The sequence below is a fragment of the Oryx dammah genome, unplaced genomic scaffold (genome assembly GCF_014754425.2).
Source record: "Oryx dammah isolate SB20612 unplaced genomic scaffold, SCBI_Odam_1.1 HiC_scaffold_26, whole genome shotgun sequence".
NCBI lineage: Eukaryota > Metazoa > Chordata > Mammalia > Artiodactyla > Bovidae > Oryx > Oryx dammah.
Window position 1 is genome coordinate 73,625,957 of NW_024070210.1, and position 21,281 is coordinate 73,647,237.

Here is a 21,281-nt window from a genome sequence, read left to right on the forward strand (position 1 = left end):
TTTATTTACTGTATATCAGGAGCAAAGGAAAGCTGCTAACATCCCAGTATCTGAGCTGCCAGAAGAAAGACCATAGTTGGTTGGTTTTACTTTGTGTTTAGTACCATGTTCAGCCCTCATTCTGCCACCAAGCTTCAATTTCACACTGTAACTGGTGGCACATGGTTGAATTAGTTTAACCAGTGGCCAATAGCTAAGGCTGTGTCTTCCATAGCCCTCAGTAGTGAAAATCAGTTATTTCTTTGGGGTTAGGGGAAGAAGTAGGGGAACATCCAAACTCATTATTCTGTGTCATGGAAACAACACACTTTCTTGTTGAAAAATAAGAAATTAAACTAGTTCTTTGTGTTAAATTAGTTCCCGCCTTATTGTGAGTTCAATACATTAATAGAGGCACGTAGCCTGCCCATTAAATTCTGAGTGCCTCAGTGAGAGATGCCCTTCCCTTGAGAAACATGGCAAAATCATAACACAATTGAATTACCTTTTGTAAAACTATCAGAGAAGCGGGGACAGGTGGACATGAGGTATTTTGCTCTGGCTTGTAAGAAGTAGGGACATTGTACACGTCTCCCTGGAAAAGGAACAAAAAGCTCAGTCAAGCTTCAGATTCCTTTCATTCTTCCTTTCAAAAAAAGGAAATAGTGCTCTGGATAAAATTTGACTGCAGTGTCTCCCTCTATTGGAGGGAAAAAAAATACCCACATGGAAGGACTCACTGGTCAAATGATTCCTTTCCCTGAGAAGCTATGTGATCTGTATCTGGGGTTCCACAAAGGAGCTGGGATGGCACAATGGTGGGTGTTTTCCTTTTGGTGTTTTCTCTTCCAGCTCAGCAACTGGCATTTGAAAAGAGAGGGGCTCTATTTGTTAAAAAGGAAGAAAGTGAGATCTTTGGCTCTTGGGTGAAGCCATGTTTTCTGTTTGCAGACCCTTGCTGAATGCAGGAGATGGACCTCTGGGGTTGATGCACAAGAATGACAGTTCTTGTTTGTTCTTTTCAGTGGGTGACGTTCAGCTCTCATGCTACCATATACTGTGCAGCCTCTACTCCCTCGGGACAGGAAAGAACATCTATGTTGAAAGGTAATGAGTGAACAAAAGAAGCTAACACGTTCGGGCTGAATGTGTTACTGAAGTCTTTAAACACTTAACATTGGCATCTTTCCAATCCAGCAGAAGCAAAATGCTCACTGAAATGGCTTAGTGATTTTGAGCCTCGCTTATGAAATGTTGATGGCAGTATTTAGAAGTGTTAATGAGGCTTCTAAGATGTATGACTTCCGTGGAGATAGCTGGAGAATGTACGTGGCTGGAAAAACTAAATCATGTGGTGGTGGCCAAAAAATGTTGAAGAAACATCTCTTTCTTTATAATCACAGCTTTCAGAGAGCTTCCAGAGTTCCTGTGGTTAAAGCTTGCTGAGAAGCTCAAGGGACGTGAGGCGGTTGCTTTAGTGTTTAATGAGTTTCTATGTGATACGGCCCTGGACCTTTACCATTCTTGGCTGTCAGATTAACTATAATTTTTTAAAAGTCCACACATTGGGAACAGCTACTCAGTGGTCTTGAATCTGAACAGGCTGACTTTCCAAGGTATTTGAGTTCCCACTCTGCTCTTTAATCTGCCTGGAGCAATGGAGGCCTTAGGCCACCCCTTGCTTTTCAGAATCAAATGTCATGTGTTGTGTGATTCTGTTTAAATCCATGGAGAAGATCAGAAGGATAAACACAGTGTTAGCCAAACTCTAGATTTAGACTTATCCTTGGAAGATTTTTTTTTCCATTTTTGCCTTTTCAAATAAGGAAACTGGAAAGAATTTGATCTGTGCTTAAAATTGCTTAATCTAAACATCCTGTTGATATCCATGATCTGTAGACCTCCTCAATTTATGATCCTTTATCAAACAAACCAGCGATAAATCCCTGTTTCATATCTAAACTTACATAAATTCTAATTGCAGTTTCTCAATAAAGCAAAAAAAGACTTTGGCTCCTTCAAGAACTCAGTATCTGATGACTTGAAATCATGTGCTAATAACCAAAGCATGAAGAAGAAATGTCTATGTCTTCATAATTGCAACCGTTAAATAGCTTCTAGAGTTCAAGAAATTCACTGAAGAACTAACAGCTAATTTATTTTGATTATGAGTTTAATTCCTTAGAGTTACATAGCTTTCCTTATTGTTTTATATGAAATATAGATTAATAGTCTTATCCTTTAATAAGAACTGGGCAGACAAAAGTTATGAACATTTTATACCAAATCAACAAGAGAATTAAAATTTTTAATATTCAATACAGAATTTCACTTAGGGAAGGTGTCTTTACTTTCATTAAGCATTTGTGAATATTTTCTCAACATCATTTCTTATTCTCTTGGTTTATATGTATGTATACGCATGCTAACTTAACTTCGGTAGTGTCCAACTCTTTCCTACCCCATGGACTATAACCTACCAGGCTCCTCTGTCCCTAGGATCCAGGCAAGAATACTGGAGTGGATTGCCATGCCCTCCTCCAGGGGATCTTCCCAACACAGGGATTGAACTTGCGGCTCTTCTGTCTCCTGCACTGGCAGGCAGGTTCTTTACCACTAGTGCCACCTGGGGAGATCCTTATATGTACATGCGTCTATATGTATATGTGGTTTTTTGGTACAATTTTTTGAAAACCTTATGCATTACTTTCTTTTGTTTAAAAAAAAACAAAAGTCAAAGAAAGGTCAACTCTGAAATGTCAGACCAGAAAAGAGACTATTCTTCATATGACGTTTTATACTTTATTCTATACTCATAGTGCTGGGAATATCGGTGCCTGTGTTTTATATTCCACACAGGTAGAAAGCCAGGCTTGAAGAAGCACCTAGATCAAGTCTGCCCCTATTTGTCTGTCTGTTATTTAATGAAGCAGCTAGGATATAAAGATTTAAAATCCTCAAGTTGTGATGCTGCCACCATTAGTGACTTTTATTTATTTTCTATTGTATTGTGAAAGTAAGACATACTTATTTTAAAAAATAAATCAAACAGTACAGACCTATGTAAAGTTAAAAGTCTGCGGCTTTCTTCATCCCAGATCACCCCACCTAGTAACAGTTTGTATATACCATTCTAGACGTTTTCTACATGTGTACATTTTTACACGTTGCTGCTACTACTGCTGCTGCTGCTAAGTCGCTTCAGTCGTGTCCAACTCTGTGCGACCCCATAGACGGCAGCCCACCAGGCTCCCCCGTCCCTGGGATTCTCCAGGCAAGAACACTGGAGTGGGTTGCCATTTCCTTCTCCAATGTATGAAAGGGAAAAGTGAAAGTGAAGTCTCTCAGTCGTGTCCAACTCCTAGCGACCCCATGGACTGTAGCCTACCTTTACACGTTAGGATCATAATATTGCTTTATAACTTTGTCTTGTTGGATGAAGCTAAAAACTGAATTTCTTTAACATACAACTCATATATTTTTAATTTATCATTAATTAAAATAATTATTAATTCTCCACTTTTAAAAAGATTCCCAAGTGTAGTACATTTGCATTTCTAGCACTTCCTACCCTTTCTACCTTTCATTTCTTGCTGTGTAATTCCTTATAACACACACATTTTACCCTGGAATAGTTTAGGACTAATACCCCTTGAGTTGTTTACCTTGGTTTATATTTAAATGATTCAGTGTGTAGCCAATCTTTCTAAATTGTGCTTTGCCCATTCTAAAACTTTTATTTTGATTTACCTCTTGGGTGGCCAGATTCATCTTATGTTGTTGTTTCTGTATGAGCGCTTACTCTTGAGAGTTGGCATATTTTGTAATACCATCCGTCGACTTTATATGTGGACAGTTTCCATGGTATAAAATCCTTGGGTCATAATTTTCCTCCCTCAGAAGTGTGCAGACTTTGCTTCTCTGTGGTCTGACAGCGTGTATTCCTGGGACCTGGTGATGTGTTCCCTGCACACATGACTGCTGCTGCTCACTGGGTTCTTTCTTGGTCTTGAAGCTCTGTCACTTCCTGTACCATGTCCCAGGGTTGTCCTTTCCATATCAACTCCTGCACTTCTCAGAACTTAATACCCCCCTCAGGTTCCAGAATTGGATCTCACTTCATTTAATGAATCTTCAATTTTATTATATTGTTGCTGAGGTTTTTGGTCCTAGCTGTTGTTCAAGGAGGGAAATTATTTGTATCTATTGCCTTTTTCCTTAACCTTCCTCCCTCATTTTATCTGTAGTAACTTTTAGCTAATTGCTCTTTTCTAAAACTTTTTTGATTTGGTCTGTATATTTCAGTGTGAAGTTATCACACATTTTCTAATTTCAGCGTAGGTCTAAATTTCTCCTCAATTTCCCCCAGCTCTTGTGGGTTTTAGAGGGGAGAAAATACAGTGAAACCTACCATTACCATTTCTCTGCCATGTTTTACTGAAGTTTCTTGGCTAGCAAATGTCTTATAGAGTTGCAAAGGAACCACTCAATATTTGGTTTCCAACTATAGCATGAATGCGTTGTAAATAGAAAAGATTCCAGACACCTCCATGATAGGGTTGACTGTGAGGAGGAAAAAAGTCATTGAAACAGATTAGAGACCTTTTGGGGGGAATATTTTCTAATTGAGGCTAGACTGAGACAGTCACCGGCAGGTAAATTTTCAGATACAAAATTTCAGAGTAAAGGATGAAGGCTTTTACCATGTGTATTTAAGCATGAAGAATGCTTAAAATTCTTTAACCTGAATATACTTTGATTGATTTTATTATGTTTATTCATTTGGTTGCACTGGGTCTTCATCGCTGCATGCAGACTTTCTCTAGTTGCAGTGAGTGGGGGGTCACTCTCTAGTTGCCATATGTGGGCCTCTCACTGAAGTGGCTTCTCTTGTTGAACAAGGGCTCTAGAGTGCAGGCTCAATAGCTGTGGCACATGGGCTTAGTTGCCCCAAGGCATGTGGTATCTTAGTTCCTGGACCAGGGATCGAACCTGTGTCTCCTGCTTTGGCAGGTGGATTCTTAACCACTGGACCACCAGGCAAGTCCCTACTTTGATGAATTGATAGAGCATTTGATGGGGATGGATCAAGAAGACTAAGTTTGGTAATTGACTACATTAAGCATTGAATCTCCATTTTATTTCAAATTAAAACTTTGTTTTTGCCTTCACACTTTAGAGATATTTATATCTGCCTTCCTGCTCTGCCTGCTTTGACCAGTTCTTTCCTGATCAAACGTTGCTCTCCCCAAACTGCTGAGATCACTGGTATTGCTGCCGAGAACCTTGCCATGCCTCCACTTTCTGCCCCTTTGCTATCTGTTGCTTACTCTCTTTTGCATCCTCTGGAATTTACACAAAGGAACTTTCAAAATTGCAAAGCACCAGATATGTGCAGGCAAAATTATTATTATTATAATGACTTTGTCTCGGCCTATATCCCTGATGATAGACTGTTGAGAAGCAGGTCCCAACCCGTGGAAAAGAAGTTGAGAGACTGACTTAGGAATTAACAAAACCTGAAATACAAATTGAACCGAAAGGGAATGAGGAGAGGGAGGGATAAATTAGGAATTTGGGATTAAAAGATACACACTACTATGTATAACATAGGTAAACAAGGACCTACTGTATAGCACAGGAAACTATTAATATATTCAGTATCTTGTAATAACTTATAATGGGCAAGAATACACACACACACGATCACTTTGCATTGTAAATCAACTGTGAAAGTGAAAGTCGCTCAGTTGTGTCCAGCTGTTTGTGACCCCATGGACTGTAGCCTGCCAGGCTCCTCTGTCCATGGAATTCTCCAGGCTAGAATGCTGGAGTGGGTAGCCATTCCCTTCTACAGGGAATCTTCCCAACCCAGGGATCGAACCCAGGTCTCCTGCATTGCAGGCAGATTCTTTACCATCTGAGCCATACTTCAATTTAATGGAAAAAAAAAAAAATTGAAGTCTCTTCAGTCTGTCAGCATTGATCAAGTACTGTTATATGAAAAGTACTGTTTTTAACAGTAATAACTGAAGGGGCTTGCAGGGAGAGTGCGTTTCTCTATCCAGGGGTAAACTCTTCCAGTATGCCCTTTGGTTGCTAGAGAGCTGTTTCTGTAGCCCTTGCTGTCTGCTTGGTCCACACCCACAATGCCCCCTGGGAGGTGCTAATAACCACCAGTATTTTAGCAGCAAGTTTTGTCTAGCTCAGTTGGTCTTGGACCTGGAGGCGAAGGTCATCCCTCTGGTATTTCACAGCCAGGAGCATTAACTGGCAGACTTCTGGGCTGTTACAAAAAAAACTTCTCAGTGAGGCCAGCACTGTTGTTTCTCCCTCCAGCTTATAAGCATCGTTGTGTGCTCCAGACTAGAAAATGCCTGTGGTGAGCTGGCAGAGACTCAGTTTGTCAGTAACTAAATATCATGCTTGTCCCTCTCCCTCAAGTCAGGGAGTCAGCATAACACCAGAGAACTGTCCATTGCCCCCAAGGATTGCCTTTCATCAGACTAACTCTAGAAAGCCACTTTGGGGAGATCATAACTTTAATTTTGGTGAATGAAAGACAAGAGAAGTAGCATGGATCAATTAAAGAGTTCCTTGGACTATAAGGAGAGCAAACCAGTTAATCCTAAAGGAAATCACTCCTGAATGTTCACTGGAAGGACTGATGCTGAAGCCAAAGTTCCAATACTTTGGCCACCTGATGTGAAGAACTGACTCATTGGAAAAGACCCTGATGCTGGGAAAGATTGAGGGCAGGAGGAGAAGGGGACAGCAGAGGATGGGATGGTTGGATGGCATTACTGACTCAATGGACATGACTTTGAGCAAGCTCTGGAAGTTGGTGATGGACAGGGAAGCCTGGCATGCTGCAGTCCATGGGGTTGCAAAGAGTCAGACATGACTGAGCAACTGAACTGAACCGAATGGCTCAATTTAGTACCAAGACAGCCCAGGACCAGCTTATCCTAGATTCCTCTCCCTGCCCCAGTTAAAAATTTGCTCTCAGATTTGATATCGGCCCTTGTCACATGAAGACATGTGGCTCTTCATGTTCAGTGTGCAGAGGCCCTCACTCCAATCAGCTGTCCTGAGGGTTGGCCTTTCCACCACCACCATGAGCTTAGAAAGAAGCAAAGGAGTGGGAGAAGAAGAGGTGTTGAGGAGGAGAGATGGAGAACAGGACTGGCCAGGGCCTGTTCAGAGATGAAGCAGCCTTGCAGAGCTCCCTGGAGGACCCTTGGGCCCTGCCGTCTCCCCAGCCCCGCCCCCTCCCTTCCTCCACCACTAATGTGCCATGGGCTCAGTCGTGTCTGACTCTGCGATGCTGCCAGGCTCCCCTGTCATGGGATTTCCCAGGCAAGAGTATTGGAATGGGTTGCCATTTCCTACTCCAGGAGATCCCAACTGAGGGATCGAACCCACGTCTCCTGCCTTGCAGGTGGAATCTTTCCCTGCTGGGCCAGCAGGGAAGCCCCTTCCACCACTGATGCAGCTCCCAAATAGACCTTCCAGAGCAGACCTGGATGGGATGATTTAACAAGCAGATCTTTCACAGAAGGACAAGGCTGTGCTGTTAGCTAACAAGTGCTTAACTGGCTGAGGGCATTCTTGCTTGCTGGAGGCTGATTTGAAAGTGATTTGGAAGCTCAAATACTTCAGGCCAAATAAGTTGTCAGCTAATCCCCTAAAAGCTGAGCTCAAGAATAAGATAGAAAAGAAGGGATAAAATCACATGTATTAGTTGTCTTTTAAAGTAATTAAAAGATCACATTTGTCTTAGGCTTGATAACTTGGCTAAGGAGTGTATGGAAGTTCCAAGGGTGCACAGCTTTCTTTCGAGACTCACCCACCCTCTCCCTCCTCCCTCTCTCTGGTCCAGCAGACTCTGGCATCTCAAGCAGAACAGTTCTGTGGACCCCCAGGCTAGCCCCCAACACATTCTGACTCTACCCTAGATAGTCTTGTCAAGGCATTTTTTTTTTTTTCAGGACCAGTTTCGATCACATTTCTAACCCAACTCAAATGTGTATCCTTTCGCTATGCATAATGAAGTTGCAAGTTGATTCTAATCTTTATAATGAGACCATAAAGACATGCTATTTTGTCACACTGCAGCCTGCCAGGCTCCTCTGTCCATGGAATTCTCCAGGGACGAATACTGGAGTGGTAGCCATTCCCTTCTCCAGGGGATCTTCCCAACCCAGGGACTGAACCCAGGTCTCCCGCATTGCAGGCGGATTCTTTACTACCTGGCTTACTTCTCAGACAACAGTGGCTCCCCTAGCTACCTCCCTGCCCTGTTCCCTAGAAAATGCTTGTTATCCTATCCAGAGACTCTACAGTTTTGACAGTCTGGTGTCTTGGTACTACTGGAATTATTGGCTGTTGTCATCAGTTCAGTTCAGTTGCTCAGTCATGTCCGACTCTTTGCAACTCCATGAATTGCAGCACACCAGGCCTCCCTGTCCATCACCAACTCCTGGAGTTCACTCAGACTCACGTCCATCAAGTCAGTGATGCCATCCAGCCACCTCATCCTCGGTCGTCCCCTTCTCCTCCTGCCCCCAATCCCTCCCAGCATCAGAGTCTTTTCCAATGAGTCAACTCTTCACATGAGGTGGCCAAAGTACTGGAGTTTCAGCTTTAGCATCAGTCCTTCCAAAGAACACCCAGGACTGATGCTTCAGAATGGACTGGTTGGATCTCCTTACAGTCCAAGGGACTCTCAAGAGTCTTCTCCAACACCACAGTTCAAAAGCATCAATTCTTCGGCGCTCAGCTTTCTTCACAGTCCAACTCTCACATCCACACATGATCACAGGAAAAACCATAGCCTTGACTAGATGGACCTTTGTTGGCAAAATAATGTCTCTGTTTTTGAATATGCTATCTAGGTTCGTCTTAACTTTCCTTCCAAGGAGTAAGCATCTTTTAATTTCATGGCTGCAATCACCATCCACAGTGATTTTGGAGCCCCCCAAAATAAAGTCTGCCACTGTTTCCACTGTTTCCCCATCTATTTGCCGTGAAATGATGGGACCAGATGCCATGATCTTCGTTTTCTGAATGTTGAGCTTTAAGCCAACTTTTTCACTCTCCTCTTTCACTTTCACCAAGAGGCTTTTCAGTTCCTCTTCACTTTCTGCCATAAGGGTGGTGTCATCTGCATATCTGAGGTGATTCATATTTCTCCCGGCGATCTTGATTCCAGCTTGTGGTTCTTCCAGCCCAGCATTTCTCATGATGTACTCTGCATAGAAGTTAAATAAGCAGGGTGACAATATACAGCCTTGACATAGTCCTTTTCCTATTTGGAACCAGTCTGTTGTTCCATGTCCAGTTCTAACTGTTGCTTCCTGCCCTGCATATAGGTTTCTCAAGAGGCAGGTCAGGTGGTCTGGTATTCCCATCTCTTTCAGAATGTTCCACAGTTTATTGTGATCCACACAGTCAAAGGCTTTGGCACAGTCAATAAAGCAGAAATAGTTGTTTTTCTGGAACTCTCTTGCTTTTTCCATGATCCAGCAGATGTTGTCAATTTGATCTCTGGTTCCTCTGCCTTTTCTAAAACCATCTTGAACATCTGGAAATTCATGGTTCCCGTATTGCTGAAGCCTGGCTTGGAGAATTTTGAGCATTACTTTACTAGCGTATAAGATGAGTGCCATTGTGCGGTAGTTTGAGGGTTACCATTCCCTTCTCCAGGAGATCTTCCTGACCCAGGGATTGAACCCAAGTCTCCCGCATTGTAGGCAGACACTTTACTGTCTGAACCACCAGGGAAGCTGGCTGTTGTCATAGTGAAGGACAGTTAATGGGATGCTGGGTATGAGTTTCTTTTTCCTTTTCATAGCACTTTTCTTTAACTTTTTATTTTATATTGGAGTATAGCAGATTAATAATGTTGTGATGGTTTCAGGTGGACAGCAAAGGGACTCAGATATATATATATAGTATTGCTTCTCCCCCAAACTCCCCTCCCATCCAGGCTGCCACATAACAGCCTGGTATGCCTCAGTGAGCAGAGTTCCCTGCGCTGTACAGTAGGTCCTTGTTGATTATCCATTTTAAATATAGCAGTGTACATGTTGTTGGGCATGGGTTTTGGTGGGAACTGAAGGTAACCGTGAGAACTTAATGCCTTCCTGTCTCTGCAGAACTGCCATAGTGCGGTACACGTTTGCTCTTGGCTCCAAGCATGCCCCTCTAGCTGACAGTTTTCTCCATCATGGCTCTGTAATGTCCCCCAGTGTGCAGCCTGACATCCTCTGCCCCCAGGGCTTCTCCTGGTGGGCTTCATGCACAGGATCCACATTCATACTGATGAGTTGAAGCTCATCAGTCACAGAAGAAGGCAAACAAGAGGGGCTTGAATCCTGTAATCCCTTTTCATCTCTTAATTATTGACCTAATGTGTACCTTTTCTACTAGTTATCTTTGTATCATGGTCTAACAAAGGACTCACATATTTGAAGAAATTTTTCCTCGTATTTGGAAACTGGCATCACGTATGTAACTCACAAGGCTGGTATGTGTAGTCTGTCTGTGATCGAATGCCAGAGAGTGGCAGGGAAAAGATCCTGATGGGTGGAAAACAGATGGCTCTGGTCTCCCATTCATCAGGAAGCAACAGATATCAGCCCCCTTATGGGGCCCTTTGAGCCAGAGCTATGACTGTATATCATCTCAGTAGCAGAAAGAACCTGCTGGATTAGACAATACAAATCCAGGGCTAAGCCCAGGTCTGAGAGGGGAAGCTTTCTTTCAGTACTAGCTCTGCTTTGACCAGCTGGTGGCTTGTGGTCCATCACTTACGCTTGCAGCCTTGGTTATCCTGCAGGTAAGCATAAGTCCTCTTAGCTGGAGAAGTAGAAATCTGAACTAGGAATCCCAAGCATTTTGATTTTGATTGATTGTGTCTTTCACAGAAAGACTTAAAAACAAAAGTTTAGTGCATGGTGGACACTCAAGTGTTTGTGGAAGAAAGAGAAGTAACAGGTGTTACAGCTCTTTTGTCTACATCAAGCGATTTGGTTTGGACATGTCATTTATCTTGCAAGGCAGAACTTTAATTTGGTGTCTTATTGGTGTTTTGGGCCCATTGTCAACAGTTCCCATTGGTCAACACAAGCTCTGCTTATAACAGGGAATAGACAAAGAAATTCCATGAAAGATTTTTAAACATTTTAAGAACCGGGAGGATCCGGTTCAATTTGGATGCCAGCCAAACTTGCTCTCAGAGGTGCTGGGAGAGAACAAAGCTACATAGTATATATCACCTGAGTTATTTAAGAACTAGGTAGCAGGGAATGAGACCATTGTAAACCATTGGTTAGTGTCCAGAAAAAGGGGAGGGAAGGGAAGAATATGCAATCCAGCTGAGCTCAAGGCCCAGCATGTCCAGTGGAGCCATCTGTGGGGAAGTGGCCCGAGACATCCTGGGAAAGAGGCCTGGTCTACCAGTGCATGGGGCCAGCACAAAGGTGGCACCACTTCTAAATGGACTTCTTTGTTTCCAGGCAGCGTCCTGCCCTTGGAGAATGCCTGGCCTCACTGGCAGCCGCCATACCAGTGGCATTCCTGGAGCCCACCCTTAACCGCTACAACCCGCTCTCCGTCTTCAACACCAAAACCCCCAGGGAGAGGTCTAGTAAGTACCATCCATCAGAGGTCATCACTGATGTGCTTAGAGGAAAGCAGTGGGAGAGAAAGCCAGAAAGACAAGGACAGCAGCCCCCAGCCCTGTCTGTTCACATGGTCTGAGAGGGGCCAGGAGGTCAGAACTGGCACCCTGTGACAGGTCTCCATCTTGCTGGGAAAGTGGGCACAAGCAAGTTCTTTGTTTTCTTTAGACTTTGGTTTCCTCTTTCTGTGAAAAGAGGAGACAGTGCAGTTGGTTTCAACATCCCTTGCATCCTAAGAGCTCAGGTTCTCCTGTCTGCCCTGATCTCCATTCCCTTCCTGCACCTGGGGATGTGACTGTCCTTCTCTGTTCCTCTCCAGAGAGCAGGAGCAAGGGGGTAGCACAGGGCTGCACTGATAACCTTAGTATACTCTTCAAGTCCACAGGGAGGCTGTGCTTCCAAGGATGATGACCGTGCATTCTTCATCTTCATGAAGGATGGATAGAAAACCACAAGAAGGAATTGAAATTCTACACAGAAGAGAATTTGACAGGAGTATTGGCATACTGAGTTCTAGAACAGTGCTAGGCTATGGTCCAAATCTGCCTACTGCTGATTTTTATAAACGGTGTTTCATTAGAACATGGTCATATCCGTTCATTTACATGTTGTCTGTGGCTGCTTTAACACTGCGTTGTTGTTGTGTAGTTTAATCACTGAGTCGTGTCTGACTCATTTGTGACCCCTTGGACAGTAGCCCACCAGGCTCCTCTGTCCATGGGATTTCCCAGACAAGAATACTGGAGTAGGTTGCCATTTCTTTCTCCAGGGGGATCTTCCCAACCCAGGGATCCAACCCACCTCTCCTGCACTGGCAGAGGACTCTTTACCACTGAGCCACCAGGGAAGCCCTCAGCACTGTGTAGGGAAAGAAAAATAATTTTCCCTTTACCCTTCATTGTTCTTGGCTGAGACCTCCCCTCTGAAAAAGATAGATTGATGGGAGGAAAAAAAAAATTATGGACATATGTGTACATAAGGGAGCCCCTAAAAGATGTGAGACTCAAAAGCCAGCTCAACATTTGAGACTTATATACCATCCTGAGGAAAAGGTTAGGAGTCTAGGGCTTCAGACGGGGTAGGAATCCATGGGAAAGTGAGAAGAGGAAGGGCTTGGTAAGCAGTGTGCCTCACCATACTCGTGAATCTCTCAGATGAAAAAGTGATCTTTGGTAAGAGCACTCGTCTCGTACAGGCTCCCGTAACTAAGGTAAACTTTGTTTACGAAGGTAGATTTCCCTTACAAAAGGGTAACTCTGTTTTCAGACATTCTCCTGGATCTTCAGTTTCTTAAAAATAATCAGCTCAAAGTAGTCCAAAGGGGCATATTTGGGGGTGGCCCATTCTGTTCCCCTTCAACTGCAGCAACAGAGTTGAGTAGTGGCAGCAAAGACTGTTGGCCCTGCAATGGCTAAAATATTTACTGTCTGACCCCTTTATAGGAAAAGTTTTCCCACCCCCCTCTTCTAGAATAACCTGGAACTGGAATCCAAGGCAGGTGGTAAACCTGCTTCTGGGGGATGGAAGATAAGAGTCCCCATGTATGGATAAGTGTGATCCTGCTGAAGGACAATGGAGTAGATCAGAGGCCCTTCCAACAGGAACCTTGAATGAAACTTGGCCTCCAGCTGGAAAGAACTACCTTGATTTGAAGTAACGTGAAGCAAAAGCTACCACATGATGGGTTAGATTGATGTTAAGAAAAGCAGAACCCCTCCCCCCCAAAAATCATGGCAAACCATTTCAAACCAGAATATATCCTGTTCAGAACCAGTATTTTCTTAACATATTGACACACAGTACCAGCAGATGACTAGACTGTTTTTCAGTTCCATTTGGTTCAAGCCCTCTTTTCAAACTGTCATGGGTCCTAAGAGTCCTAAGAGAAGAAGGGTTCTTGCTACATTTTTCTCTGTCACTCTTCTTTCCATCTAAGAATCCAGAGTGCTAAGCTTTGGCAGCTTTGTTCCCACTTCAGATAAAAGCAGCACCTGGTCCCCAGTAAACATGACCAGGACATTTGAGACAAAATTGCTTTAAAAAGTTCTCTTGTTGAGCTAAAATACTGCGGAGACCAGTGTTCTCAGAGCTCATCGAGAGAGATATATTGCCAAGATGCCTCCACATTCCAAAGTCTCACATGGCATCTCTCAGTTAATTCCCCAATCCCCTCAGCCTCATCTCACCCTTTCTCCCCTTTTATGGACTAGGAAAATTATAGTCCCAACCTTGTTTTTCTCTGCTGTCTTATGATTCCACATGAGTTATGTCTTGCAGCTAAAGTAGGAGTTAAACGACCGAGCAGGCTTTGGTAATGATGAGGAAGGGCTGTGGCATCTGTAGACAGAAGCCAGCTAAGATATTGCTCCCCAACCTCATGACAGAGCTGGATACTGATGTATTTATTCTGGTCCAGCTATCATTCAAAAAAAGTGTCTCTGTCTATGTCACCAGTGTGTAGAGCTTGCACCTTGGGAAAGAGAGAGATCTACTTTGCTCTTGAACTCATAGAAGTAGTTGTTGTTCAGTCACTCAGTCGTGTCTGACTCTTTATGACCCATGGACTGCAGCATGCCAGCCTTCCCTGTCCTTCACCATTTCCCGGAGCTTGCTCAAACTCATGTCCATTGAGTCAGTGATGCCATCCAACCATCTCATCCTCTGTCATCCCCTTCTTCTCCTGCCTTCAATCTTTCCCAGCATCAGGGTCTTTTCTAATGAGTCAGCTCTTTGCATCAGGTGGCCAAAGTATTGGAGCTTCAGCTTCAACATCAGTCCTTTCAATGAATATTCAGGGTTGATTTCCTTTAGAATTGACTGGTTGGATCTCCTTGCAGTCCAAGAGACCCTCAAGAGTCTTCTCCAACACCACAGTTCAAAAGCATCAGTTCTTCGGCACTCAGCTTTTTTTATCACATCCATACATGACCACTGGAAAAACCATAGCTTTGACTAGACAGACCTTTGTTGGCAAAGTAATGTCTCTGCTTTTTAATATGCTGTCTAGGTTGGTCATAGCTTTTCTTCCAAGGAGCAAGTGTCTTTTAATTTCATGGCTGCAGTCACCCTCTGCAGTGATTTTGGAGTCCAAGAAAATCAAGTCTGTCTCTGTTTCCATTGGTTCCCCATCTAGTTGCCATGACGAGATGGGACATAGAGGTAGAGTAGCAGGCAGATTGGAAATTGACCCAGATGGAGGAAACCCTGGACTGGCTTTGGAGGGAAGGAAATGACTGTGTCCCATTGTTCTCAAGGGCTATTAGAAATGTGTTTCTTCTTATCTTATATACCTTTACGTCGATTTAGTAAGACATACCCATAAATTAAAAATAAGTATCTGTCATCGCATTCTCCGTAAGGAAGAAGGGACAAGGTTGTGATTAGTGGCGACACTGTTGTGCATGCATCAGTCACACACTGTGGACTCAGGGCCCAAGTCCTCTGAGCCCATATTTTTCATCATTCAGTTAACAAAGAGGGAATTCTGACGATGTGCCCAGCCCTCGAAAAGCAGAGTGTACATAAATATGTATTCTGGGATAACCATGTTTGCCTGGAGCCAGACAATGACTGGACTCTGAAAAGATAGACTTCATTCACTACACACAGTAGGTGGCCTGAGGGACGGAGGGAGGAGGGAAAGGACTGTGACAGATGATGTGAGTCTTTGGTTGAGAAATACAATGTGAACTGACTCATCAAGCCTTCAGTCAATTGGGCGTCTCAGTAAATGGAGTCTCCCTGGTAGCTCAGATGGTGAAGAATCTACCCACAATGCGGGATACCCAGGGTCAATCCCTAGAGAAGGGAATGGCTACTCACTCCAGTATTCTTGCCTGGAAAATCCCATGGACATAGGAGCCTGGCGGGCTGTAGTCCATTTTGCTGGCAGAGTTACTCATATTAGGACCTCTTGTATCCTGTACCATCCTGGAGCATTTTTTAACTCATCCAGAATTGTTAAGATGTGTCTAGAAAAGGCTTATCTAGCTGTGTGCTAGACGAAGTCTTTGCTTACATGTGGCAGTGGTCTATTAATCAGAATCTTGTTGTTGCTGACTTCATCCGTGAGCAGAATTAGATCTCTGTGTGTGTATATTCAGTCGCTAATGTGTCCAGCTCTTTGCGACCCCGTGGACTATAACCTGCCAGGCTCCTCTCTCTATGGGATTTCCAGGCAGGAATACTGGAGTGGGTTGCCATTTCCTCCCCCAGGGGATCTCCCCAGCCCAGGGATCACACCTGCGTCTCCTGCACTGGCAGGTGGATTCTCTACCACTGAGCCACTAGGAAAGCCCAGTCAGGATAATAGATTAACCAAAACATCCTCCTCACCAGCCAGGTTTACTTTTCAAATCCTTATTGGAAAAGATCAACCAGAGAGGAAGGAGGTCCAGTTTCCATGGAGGTTTCCATGTACTACTACAGAAGTGGTGCTCTCTGATGCTGTCATCTTGAGGGAAGAGCTGCCTGGTGAAAAAAATACAGCTGTGGACTCTAACTCAGCCTTTCCCAATGGTTCTCTCTTGATAGCATGTATGAGGATCACTCAAAAGGCTTGTTGAAGAATGCCAAGTCCTACCCCTAGAGTTTCTAATTCAGGAAGTCGAGATTCCAAAGGTCCTAACAAGTTTCCAGGTGATGCTGCCATTGCTGGCAGGACAATGTCACTTTGAGAGCCATTGATGTGGAAGCTAAAAGGACAGCGTGTTCTAATGGTTCCCCCTTACAGTCTTGAGTCTGATTCTAACAGGACCCAACTGAGCTGTTTTTCAGGGAGATAACTCAGCAGCATTCATTCTGCTGGTTTATTATGTGGCATTTGAAGTACAAAACACCACCGGAATTGCGAATGTTTCTTCCCCTCGAGGACCAATTACATATAAATAACTTTTAAAGGTCATTATAATGACTCCAATGAAGCAACCTCAAGCAACTCTGTGTTAGGTAGGAGGAGAAAAAAGTGTCTCTGATGATGGATTGTCTGTGTGACATTTAAACACACACATGCTCCAAGCCTTCTCATGTATAATTTTATCGCCAACAGTTGTAAACTTCAGTTGCGTCTGTGGCAGTTGACAGTGCTCTGTGTGCAGAGCCTGAAGGTAGAATGTTCGACTTCACCATTTGTTTCTATTATCTGACACCGTATGTGTCAAATGATTTTGTTTGTGAGAGTTTCCCCAGACCCCCACATTGATGTCACCCCTGATTCTTATTGCTCTGCGGCAAGGTACAGGCCAGACTCGTTCTCTACAAATGACCAGCACTGGCAATGCACCGTGTCCAACCTGTATAATTCCCTTCGCTGTAAATCACAGAAGTTCAATGTTCTTTGGCCTTCATGCTGCTCGTCCTTTTGAATTGTCTGGATTTAAAGGACATTGCTTTACTCCTAACTTCCAAGGAAGAGTAATCAGCCTTCCTCTTACCAAAGGCCATGCCAATAGCAAGAGAAAAACATAATTAGGGCAAGTGTTAGGACACTCCTGGCAGGGCCTACTCCATAGCAGGGAGGCTCTTCTGAGTCCATTGATTTGCAGCTGCACACCATCCTGTAGAACTGATTGTATCAGCTACAGATTCATCGTCTCCTGGATGAAGGTACCACAAATGCCTTTCCTCCCCACCCCAGCCCAGGAACCAAGATGCCTGTACTCTGTTTTCATCTTTTAGTCTATCTTCACAGGATTATACTGTATCTTTGCTCCAGGCAGTACAATCATGAAGGAAACCAAGACAGACCCTTCAGTTAGTTGACTGATATTCCTAAAAGCCAAAGCCTTTGCTGTGGCCTTTTCTTCATTAACCCTTCCATTCCTATGGACTTAAAATCTAGAAAAGAGAGATTTCACACCAGCAGTAACCCCATGGCGCAGGGCCTGAAGGTAGAACCCAACTCACTAAATGTCACATTTTATTTGAAGTTTCCTGCTTTTTCCTTTGAAATTCCTGAGAACTTTGCGCTTTGCTTTTAATATCAAAAATAATTTCCTCAGATCTTCTAGTGGATCCAATGTGCTCCGCTAGTGGGTCTAAAAGGCACCACATTTTCCCGTTGCGTCTCTGACTCCCTAGGTTCCGTGGCGCCTGATGCTTTGGCCCCACTCTGAGAAGTTTAGCCTGTGGTTGGAGTCTGCACAGGAGCTGCCGACCAGGATGCTCTGCAGTGCTTCTGAGTCGTGTTTCTTTCTCAGCTGGGCCACGCCTTGCCGCACAGAGCCCTTATTTGCATCTCACTCATCAGCAACTTCAGGTTGCTTCTGGTCTCTCCTCCTACCTTGGAGGAAAAGAGTATCCTTTGCCTTAAGAAGAACAGGACAGATATCCTCTTGGCTTTTTCCGTTTACCTTTCTTGTACCTGACAACGTTTCATGTTGAACTCTGTAATCATCTGATCCTGTCTGTCCTTGTTCAGTGAAGTGACCTCAGTCATTCACTGTGAGGAAAAGACAGGGCTAACTCACTATCCGTTGCCTATAAGCCTTCAAAAACAAAATGGTCTAAGTGATTGACAAGAGCTCTCAGCAAAGGTTACTTCGGATCATCAATAACTTCTTTTGTAAATGCAGAAATCAGTGTACATGCAATGTCTCCCGCTCCCCACAGGTTTCAACTGGATGGAAAGCATTGTCTCTGGGCCAACTAAAAGAATCTTTGATGCAACAGGTTCCTTTTTCCTTTCCAAAACAGTACAGACATGATCTAGGTGACTGACCCACAGATTGGCAGCTCAATATCTATGGGTTGCTTTTCTGCTTTGGGTCCTGCCTTTGGCAGTGCATGCACTGAGGCCAGGAGACAGAAGCCAAGAGACTGACTTTTTCACAGAGAAGTCTTATGAAATGTCCCTCAGCCGTGTCTCTGTTATGTTCCTTTAAGATTCAGTTTAAGTTGAATAAACTTGAACTTGAACTTGACCTGAATAGACCATCTGGAAGATAACCCAGCCTCTGGAAGCTGCAGCCTTTACAATAGCTCCTACATATCCAGTGCTTACTTGTGTGAGGTTCTGGGGTGGAAAATTATGTCTCAAGATCAAAGGAGGGGTGACAGAGAGAGAAGGTTTGTTTTGAATCACTGTCCCTTTATCATTCCTGTACCCTCTCGGTCAGTTCTGGGGATGCCAGACACAGTGGAGGAGATGTGCCCCGACATCCCCCAGCTGGAAGGCCTGATGAAGGAAATCAACGACCTGGCTGAGTCAGGGGCCCGGTACACAGAGATGCCCCACGTCATTGAGGTCATCTTGCCCATGCTGTGCAACTACCTGTCCTACTGGTGGGAGCGGGGGCCCGAGCACCTGCCCCCCAGTGCAGGGCCCTGGTGCACCAAGGTCACGTCTGAACACCTCAGTGTCATCCTGGGCAACATTCTGAAAATCATCAACAATAACCTGGGCATTGATGAGGCCTCTTGGATGAAGCGCATTGCAGGTACCATGCATGTCTTTCAGCCCTGGCATTGAGATGCCTAGATTCTTTTTCTTCTCTTAGTCTGTCATTAAGCTATCCCCGCTCCCCACCTCAGATATTTAACAGTAAAAAGAACTGACTTATTCCCCTATAGGGCTTCCTGGAGCAAATGCTCCTGCCTGACTCCCCAACTAATCCAGCCCCTCAAATCTCCAGGAAGCCCTTCTTAATAAACTCTGCAAGATTCTGATGATTGTTGCTCATTTGCTTTTGGTACTTAAGAATCCCATTTGCTCTTACAGTAATAATTGTTCATATTTTCCGGGTAAGTGACCCTGTGTTGTTTTGCACATGTACGAAACTCACTCCCACCTGGGCTGTACTGTAAGTTTCTAGCATTTGTGTTTCACTTTATGCTTTCTAAGCCACTCTCTGATTTAGGCTCATAGTAGTGTCACTTGGATTTTGGGTTTGTTTTGTATCCCTCTAGAACTCCTTGCATGCAATAGGCTCTTAGTTACTTGCTGATTTTCTGTTCTCAAAAAGGAGAGGCTTGGAAAATTAATAACCACACTTTCCACAGTCAGGAAACCATGAAGATTTTAGGGTCCTCTGTCACAGTAAAGTTAGAGGAGACAGAAGCTAAAGTCATTGCCTTTGATAGACCTGCAATTTAGATACACAGTTCCACCATAGCTGTTTCACCCCTACACTTTCCTGGACCATGAAACAAAGCCATTGGGTCCATAGGAACCATTAGCTTCCTGGACAAATGAGTAGATACCCCTCTGCAAGACCAAGGAAATAAACTTCCTACCCTCTTCCTGTCTCTGAAATGAACTGAGATTCAAATTATATTAATAAATACTTTGGTTACTGATGGCTCCTGGATAGTATAGGCCCCTGGGAACATGTGAATAGGTAAATTGGTGTTCCCTTCTTACCTTTTAGCCCAAGAATATTGTTAACCCTAAAGTAATTTGTTGAGGGCTCTACATTTGTAAATCTGGATTAAGGGAAGGAAGGAAATCAAAGAATGAACTCCCTTAGATTCCCCAGGGGTACGAAGGAAAGAAGTCACAGCACACTGATGAGACTGAACTTGGCCTGTTATTTCACAAGTGTGTCCAGATCTCATTCAGTCAGGTCACTTCATTCCTGGTGTGTAAACAAAGTCAGTTTTCAAAAGCAACCTCAAATCACCTGTATCTGGAAGAACCACTCTGATTCCAGGGCCAAAGCAGAGATGCACCCAGGTGAGGACCAGGGTATTAAATGTGAGCCATCATACTACTAAGTTTCGACTTCTTGATTAACACATTGCAACAGAGAACTGCCTTCACCTTCTCTTTCTAAAAAAGTCTTTTTATGAAAGCAAAAAATAAGGCACAGTGAGATTTAAAAGTGCTGGAATATAGGCTGTCTCCAACTGAAAAGCCCTACATTAAAGAACTTTGAAATACACAAAGTACATATTGTACTTTGTGAATGGTTCATGACTCTTGGGAATTTCATTTCACATATCTAAATAATTACTCTGATTCTTACCTTTATTATGAATTAGACCAATAGGATTTTGCATTTTAAAAAGTCAGTGAGACATGTAGATTTTATCTTTCTCTTTAAGAGGTCTAGAATCATAGTCCCAAATCCTATTGATGACTTGTTTCTGCTCATTGACTTTTAGTGGCCACCCTCGCCTGCCTCTCAATCCATTATAGATGATAGTAGTTTGCTTTCCTTAGGGCCTAGAGGAGCCCCAAGATAATAGGCTGGCAGTTCTCAAGTGTTGGGGGCTGAGAACTATAGTTGGGTTTGTGTATTTTTAAGAGATTTCTCTATAAAATAACCAGAAAGCATAGTGTTAAGTATGTACTTTTGACTCAGCACAGTGCTGTTTATATAAATAAAAGACTTCCTTCAAGGAGTTTATAACGTAGCCAAAGTCACTCTTCTAAAATGAAACAAGATGGTCTATTATGAAGAGCTCAGAGATATAGCAAGAGTTCAGGGGTGGCTCTTCTCATAACTTGAAGAAGCAAAACAGGAATAGGGACCTTCTCCTGTAGCTCCATCCATGCCTAACCCCACCCCAGCAACTGTGACTTCATGAGACAGACATGCCAAGAGGAAGATGAAGGAAGGGTGCCAGTCTGAGTCAAGGGCTTTCCATAGCCTCACCTTTGAGTGTCCCTTCTTT

The 21,281-nt window shown here is 43.7% G+C and overlaps 1 protein-coding gene across 1 annotated transcript in view; it reads left to right on the forward strand.

Moving 5' to 3' along the window:
* Positions 1–21,281, forward strand: part of RYR3 (ryanodine receptor 3) — a 573,948-nt gene that overhangs the window by 485,035 nt on the left and 67,632 nt on the right. Inside the window, exons 64-66 of the mRNA XM_040227012.1 lie at positions 1,005–1,086; positions 11,502–11,632; positions 18,782–19,102. Of these exons, the coding sequence (XP_040082946.1) occupies positions 1,005–1,086; positions 11,502–11,632; positions 18,782–19,102 (534 nt within the window). The remainder of the gene's footprint in view (positions 1–1,004; positions 1,087–11,501; positions 11,633–18,781; positions 19,103–21,281) is intronic.